The sequence below is a fragment of the Staurois parvus genome, unplaced genomic scaffold (assembly GCF_062004578.1).
Source record: "Staurois parvus isolate SC_StPar_1 unplaced genomic scaffold, SC_StPar_1.0 ptg000320l, whole genome shotgun sequence".
Taxonomy (NCBI): domain Eukaryota; kingdom Metazoa; phylum Chordata; class Amphibia; order Anura; family Ranidae; genus Staurois; species Staurois parvus.
In genome coordinates, this window is record NW_028318116.1 from 1,358,231 (window position 1) to 1,365,798 (window position 7,568).

The 7,568-nt window shown below is 46.8% G+C and overlaps 1 protein-coding gene across 1 annotated transcript in view; it reads right to left on the bottom strand.

Annotated features, from left to right (window-relative positions):
• LOC149457468 (zinc finger protein 692-like) overlaps positions 1-7,298 on the bottom strand; it is a 56,977-nt gene extending 49,679 nt beyond the window's left edge. Inside the window, exons 1-2 of the mRNA XM_089683685.1 lie at positions 7,227-7,298; positions 734-885 (exon numbers count right to left, since the gene is read on the bottom strand). Of these exons, the coding sequence (XP_089539811.1) occupies positions 734-885; positions 7,227-7,232 (158 nt within the window). The 5' untranslated portion in view covers positions 7,233-7,298. The remainder of the gene's footprint in view (positions 1-733; positions 886-7,226) is intronic.
• Positions 7,299-7,568: the final 270 nt, after the last annotated feature.

Below are 7,568 nucleotides of genomic sequence, written 5' to 3' on the forward strand. Positions count from 1 at the left end.
TATAACCAAGGCGTGGATAAGTTCTTTTGTGGTGTCATTGGTCAGGAAGGGGTGGATTTTGGAAATGTTCCGGAGGTTGAGGCGGCAGGATTTAGCCAGTGAGTGGATTTTGGGCCCAAAGGAGAGGTCAGAGTCTAGGAATACGCCTAGCACCCTAGCATGAGTGGAAGGACCAATGGTTGTGCTGTTGATCTTAATGGTAAAGTCATGAGTGGGGGATTGGGGAGGAGGAAATATTACAAGCTCAGTTTTTTAAAGATTGAGTTTAAGGTAGTGATGTGACATCCATGCTGATATGTCGCTTAGTAGATTTGTGATACGTGAGGAGATTGAGGGGGTGAGCTGGGGAGTGGAGAGATAGATCTGGGTGTCATCCGTATAGAGGTGGTATTGGAAGCCATGGGAGGTTATCAGTTGGCCCAGGCAGGAAGAATGGCACAGGATTTACGCCTGTGCCATTCTTTGTTAATTTTCCCCCCTCATCGTTTCTGTGAACACTATAGAGTTGACTTTGAATAGTTGGAGATCCACCCCAATGCCATCCAACAAAGTCTGAATGTTGATGGAAGGTGATGAGGGATACAAATTAGTTATTATATGCATTTACAAAAAAGAAAATGCTGCTTTATAATAGCAAATCTGTCACACATTCTTGTGTTCAGTTCTTGAGTTCGCTCAGTTATTTCTCACTGTGTGAGGAATTTCTTGTTTTTTTCAATCAATTTGTTCTTACCTGTCCAGAAGGAATTTTGCCAACTGTGCATGCTGTGCAAAACCCAAATGATCCTTTAGTGCACACCACTCATCAAGGTGGGAGCCCAGCCGCACACGGCACTTCCCACGCTGTGCATCTAGAAGACGCCTCTTCTCCTGCCGTGCTGTTGCCTAAAACAGAATAGGCAGTTTTATATGGGGGCACAGACCACAATAAAATCTGACATCTAACCCTACTAAAAAAAAAACGTTTTACAATAAATTGGATGAACCTTTTGAGTTTATAATTGCCATTCACAGTTTCCCCAAATTGTTCATTAAATTCATTTTTTGGTGCCAAAAATGGAAAGATTGAGCAACTATGGCATTTCTAGAAATACTGTGGGACTGCAGAAGGATGTGCTTGGCTTTCTGATCTTGCAATGAATGTTAATTGACTGAGCTGGATTTGGCTCACTGAAATGGCTCTTCTGATGTTAGGTCAATGCAAAGCAAACAGCAAAGAGATCAGTTGTGACCGCCACCATACTTTTGTACTACATGTTGCTTTAAAAGTAGCACAAAACTAAAAAAGTAAAGATTCGCTGTGTTATAGGAAACATCTAGACATCTTAATTGGGCAAAAGCATAGCCCTGAAAAATCTATCCTATGTCCTTCATTCCTCCTGAAAAATAGCAGTGCACTTCTGGTATGTACGTGTACCTAGGTGCTCTATACATACAGCCTCATTATTATTATACAGGATTTATATAGCTCCAATAGTTTGCGCAGCGCTTTACAATATAAAGGGAGACAGACCAATTACAATACATTTCAGTACAGAAGAAATAGGAGGGCCCTGCTCCTGGAGCTTACAATCTAAAGAAAGGGGAGGTGGTACAAAAGGTGATAGCTGCGGGGGATGATCTGATGGAGGTGATTCAAGTACAGTTCTTAAGTGGAAGTAGGGTAGGATTCCCTGAACAAGTGAGTTTTCAAAGATTGCCTTAAGGCAGACAGGGTGGGGGCTGACCAGATATACTGGGTTAGGGAGTTCCAGAGGATGGGAGAGGCTCTGGAGAAGTCCTGGAGGCGAGCGTGGGAGGAGGTGACGAGGAAGCTAGAGAGCAAGATGTCTTGGGAGGAGTGGAGCAGGCGATTTGGATGATACCTGCAGATGAGGTTGGTGATGTAGCTAGGGATAGTGTTGTGGATGGCTTTGTATGTTGTGGTTAGTATTTTGAATTTTATACGTTGGCTTAGTGGAACCCAGTGAAGGGATTGGCAGAGAGGGGCAGCAGTCACTGATCGGTTGGTAAGGTGTATGAGTCTAGCAGCAGCATTCATAATAGACTGAAGGGGGGATAACTTGTGTAACAGTAGGCCAGTGAAGAGGGAGTTGCAATAATCAAGGAGGGATATAACCACGGCGTGGATAAGTTGTTTTGTGGTGTCATTGTTCAGAAAGGAGCAGATTTTGGAAATGTTCCGGAGGTTGAAGCGGCAGGATTTAGCCAGTGATTGGATTTGGGACCAAAAGGAGAGGTCAAAGTCTAAGATTATGCCTAGCACTCTGGCATGAGGAGAAGGACCATGTCAGGGCAGGAGCTGTGGAACGGACAGGCAGGGCTAGAGGCAGGGTCACGCACTGACTGACGACAACCACCACCCACAGACCGGAGTCCCTCAGGGCGCGGAGTCTAAGTCCCAGGCTGCCTTTCACCAGGGCCCCTGATGATGGGGATGGACTTGACACAGCCAGGAACCAGGTCGCGGCCCCCGAGACACCCCAGCTGCGGTAATGGTCGCCGCCAATGGCGTGTAGCTGGTAGGAATCAGATCAGACAATAGCGTAGTCAGGCAGGCCGGGTCGACAACAACGGGACAAACGGTACAGAACAGTAGACAAGAATCACAGGTCACAGGCCGAGTTGAGAAACGGGAAGTCAGATCAAAGGAAAACGCAGAGAATGGTCTAGTCACAAGATGAGTCAGATTCCAGGAGAGTCACGAGAGAATACACAGAGCTGTTGCAACACTAACACACAAGACACGAATGCGAAGGGCATGTGCGGACAACAGACTTATATGTAATAAACCACACCGCTCTGGGGGATGGACCTCAGAGGCCTGAAGGCATAAAAGACTCCCACCATGTTCTATGCAGAAACCCAAGATGGATGCCAGCACCTGGAGCAGCACAACCTCTGGGAAAAGGTAGGACCTTGACAGACCAATGGTTGTCCTGTTGATCTTAATGGTAAAGTCGTGCGTGGGGGATCGGGGGAGGAGGAAATATTACAAGCTCGGTTTTGGAAAGATTGAGTTTAAGGGAGTGGTGTGACATCCATACTATTATGTCACTTGGTAGATTTTTTAATACGTGAGGAGATTGAGGGGGTGAGCAGGGGAATGGAGAGGTAGATCTGGGTGTCATCAGCATAGAGGTGGTATGGAAGCCATAGGAGGTTATCAATTAGCCCAGGGACGAGGTGTAGAGAGAAAAATGGAGGGGCCCATAACTGTATATGTGCAGTGTGTGACTCTACTGCCACGGACTTCTAGTCTTGGGAGATTTGGAGATGTCACTAGTGTGCTGCTCGCTGTTTTCCTTGCTGGAGATTCTGATGTGAGAAAGCAAAATGCGGACTTTACCAAGATGGCCACCTCCACATAGAGAACTAGATATGCTCAGTAAAAGTCAGTGATGGGGAAAGTTCAGGTGCCAGAAGACCAGGGACATTGCTCGTGACTAGTCCTTTGTCCTCTGCTTGTTTTTTTAGGCATAGCTTCCAGGATCGGGCTCCTCTTTAGATAACAATCATTCAGCTGTCTGATCTTTCAACCATGATCTCGCTTATTGGCAGCACCACTGCTCCTCTTGCCAGTCCCTCTGACTGTGTTGTCCAGCTATCCTGGATACTTGGCTCTCTAGCCTTTAGTTGAGGCGCCCTTCTGCATGGCCCACCTCTGGCCTGTGGATTGGGGTTCTCCTGACAAGCTGATAGAAGCTGACCTGACTCCTGGAACAAGACCTGCTGTCTCCTGGCTGGGGCACCTCTAACTCCTTGGTGAGACCCTCTGTCTTTTTGCTTCTGGCTGGAGCTCCTCTGATCCCTCGATGAGACCCTCTCTGTCTCTTGACTTTTGGCTGGGGCACCTCTGACCCCTGAGTGAGACCCTCAGTCTCTTGGCTTCTGGCTGTGGCACCTCTGACCCCTCGCTGAGACCCTCTGTCTCTTGGCTTCTGGCTGGGGCTCCTCTGACCCCTCGATGACACCCTCTGTCTCTTGGCTTCTGACTGGGGCTCCTCTGATCCCTGGGTGAGACCTTCCATCTCCCACAATGGAAGCGGTCTCCAAACTGAAAGCTCTGAGCTATCCTCAGATCTGAGAGTATAGAGTGACACTGCATACCTGTGCACTCGGACAGGTTGCAGGCATCTGATAAAACCAGATATATTAAAGATAAAAAAACAGGAACAACTGAAGGATAAATACTATTAGCATTGGCTGCCGACTCACCCCAATTAGGGGTGGTGTTCTCAGGACTCAAGTACATATGCAAGCAAAGGGCTCACACTGGAAAGAGGGCCCAAGAGAGAACCAAACCTCGGCTTAGAAAAAAAAATGCACATTTATTGATAGTATCAAAAATATAGGATAATCATAAAACCAAAACACCTTCAGCCAACATGGTTTATTAAACAAATGACAACGTTGTCATAAGCAGTAATAAACATAACCCAGGCTTACAGGCATGCAACACATACACACATAGGTGCTAGCAGAAATACAGGTTTAGCAGCAGTCAGAGTGAAATGGGATCCAGCAGCAGCAGAGGAGAGCCTGGGATTGTGAATTCATCTACTATTGGTATATCCAGAGTTTTATGACCATCCAACGGGGGGGCAGTTATCTTTGATTCCTTGGATCCATATCCCTTATTAGGAGACCAGGAGGTTTGATCCAGCAGAGCCTGTTGCTGGTCACCAACACTTATGATAATAAAGCATATTTGAGCACCTTAACAGGGGTCAATTTTTTCTGGCAAAACGTATTGGCCAATCAGTGATCACATGATCGGGACCTCGCACAGAGGACCCCCACCGGATCGCGGTGCTGTGCGCTCCTAGGGAGTGCGCACAGTCCATAATGGCAGGCACTTTTTGTCTGCAAGTGGTGAAAGAGCACATTTTTTGATCTACGGGACTACATCTTCATGGGACTGTCACCTTAATGTTCACTATATAGTTTTTTGTCTAGGAACATCATTTGTTAGATGATGTTGAGAGTATACTGTATTATTTATTTATTTTTATTTTTTGACACAAAATTATTGTAGCTCCTACCTATTCACATATTTAATTGTTCAAGTGTATTTAACCTTTTAGGGGCAGTTGCTAACCTCTTTTTGCCTGGCTCAATGCGGGTAGCTCTTGTTATTTGTTTGGTTATTTAGTCATTTGGGTGAAACAATATTCCAATTACTCCTATTTAGTGGATTTCAGGTTTTTATTGTCCCTGTCCCCGCTATGGAGTTCACCTATTTGTCCTGGTGACCACTGTCATTGGTGAAGAAAGTGAGAGAAAATCCAAAACTCTACAGTTGTCACCAGTCATAACTTTCCAAGAAGGGAATTCCCTCTGCACCGATCAGCCATGACATTAGGACCACCTGCCATAACCCGTTGAGGCATAGACTCTGCTAGGGCAAGCCGGCAGTAGCAGATCCTTTAAGTTCTGTAAATTGTGAGGTGAGTCTTCCATGGACTGGACTTGTTTTTCTAGAATGTCCCACAGATGTTCCATTGGATTGAGAGCTGGAGAATTTGGAGACCACGTCAACACTTCAAACTCATTGTTGTGTTCCTCAAACCATTCTTGAACTCATCAGACCAGGTCCCCTTCTTCCATTGTCCCATGATCCAGTTCTGATGCCCAGTGTAGACACTTTTGGCTGTGGACCCGGGTCAGCATGGACACCCTGACCGGTCTGCAACTACACAGCAAACTGTGATGCTCTGTGTTTTCCGACACCTATCAGAACCAGCATTCACTTTTCCAACAATGTAAGCTCTTCTATTGGATCGGACTACATGGTCCAGCTTTCACTTCCCATGTGCTTCTATGGTGGCCCATCACCCCATCGCTGGTCTTCCTTCCTTGGACCACTTTTGGTTGGTCCTGACCACTGCAAACTGGGAACATCCCACAAGAGCTGCAGTTTTGGAGTTGTTCTGACCCAGTTGTCTAGCCATTACACTTTGGTCCTTGTCAAAGTCATTCAAATCCTTACACTTGCCCATTTTTTTCTACTTTCAACACAACTTCAGGGACAACATGTTGACTTGATATCTATTATACCCCACCTGCTTTCAGATGCCCCTGTGACCATATAATCAATGTTATTCACTTTACCTGTCAGAGGGCACAGGCTGATATGGCTGATTGGTGTAGGTGAAGATTTCCTCTCACTTCTTGTTGTGTCTACAGAACAGGAAGTGAAGAGAAATCTCCTCAGTGGGGACACAAGTGGCCCAAAAAACAGACAGGGCTTTTTTTTTTTCACCAATACCTGGCATTAAAATATGCCAAATACTGATGATGTGGATACAGACAAAGTCTTTATGCCGGTATTGAAAACTAAAGATATAAAAAGGTCCCAGATACAAAAACTTCAGAGCCGGAGACTGGATACTATGGGCTCACGCTGGATGCTATGGGCTAAGCCAGGGGTCTCCAAACTTTCTAAACAAAGAGCAAGTTTACTGTCCTTCAATCTTTAGGGGGGCTGAACTGTGGCCAGTGGGAGTACAAAAAGTCCTGGTGTCAGTAAAAAATGCCCCATGACCGGTGGCAGTGAGAGAAATAGTGCCCCATCATTGGTGTCAGCGGGAGGAAAAGGGCCCCATCATTGGTGTCAGCCGGAGGAAAAGGGCCCCTTCATTGGTGTCAGCCGGAGGAAAAGGGCCCCATCATTGGTGTCAGCCGGAGGAAAAGGGCCCCATCATTGGTGTCAGCCGGAGGAAAAGGGCCCCATCATTGGTGTCAGCGGGAGGAATAGTGCCCCATCATTGGTGTCAGCGGGAGGAATAGTGCCCCATCATTGGTGTCCGCGGGATGAATAGGGCCCCATGATTGGTGTCAGTGGGAGGAATAGGGCCCAATCATTGGTGTCAGTGGGAAGAATACTTCCCCATTGTTGGTGTCAGTGGCAGGAACTATGTCCCACTGTTGCTGACAAAGAGAGAATAATGCCCCAAGAGCCGGATAAAATGAAGCAAAGGGCCACAGTTTGGAGAACACTGGGCTAAGCTCATGCTTGAAGCCTCCCTCTTGCTTCCTCCCAAGCATCCTGGACCTCCATACGAGACCTAGAGACCCCCAAAACTCAGAAGAACCAAAGTCCAGCCTAAGCCACGTGACTGCTCTAAGCCAGGCAGTGACGTCACCCATCAGGGGTTCACAGTGCCCAGGAAGGAAAAAGAGGCGTCTTGTAATAATGTCTCCAGTCCCAGCGCCGACCTCACCTGCATCGCCCTTTTAAGAGTGGGGTCCGCAGCTTGAGGGCCTCAGAGTTCTCCTCTCGTGCAGCTTGACGACTTGCTTAAATGACGTGTCGCCGGGGCGTGGCTTACGCACAATGCCCCTTCCTTACGTGCGAGGGGCGCTGGGATGTCACGGCTGCCATCTTAAGTAAGGGAAGATTGTGTTGGCAGAAGTATGGGCATAACCTGCTGTACAAACTAATACAAATCACTATATATCGTTAAATATACAAATGCTTGGCTGCTCTGCATTCTATGGCTGCAAACATGAAGAGAAATCTGGTAAAATAATAGGAATCAAAAGTTTGGAGGCTCTTTATTATT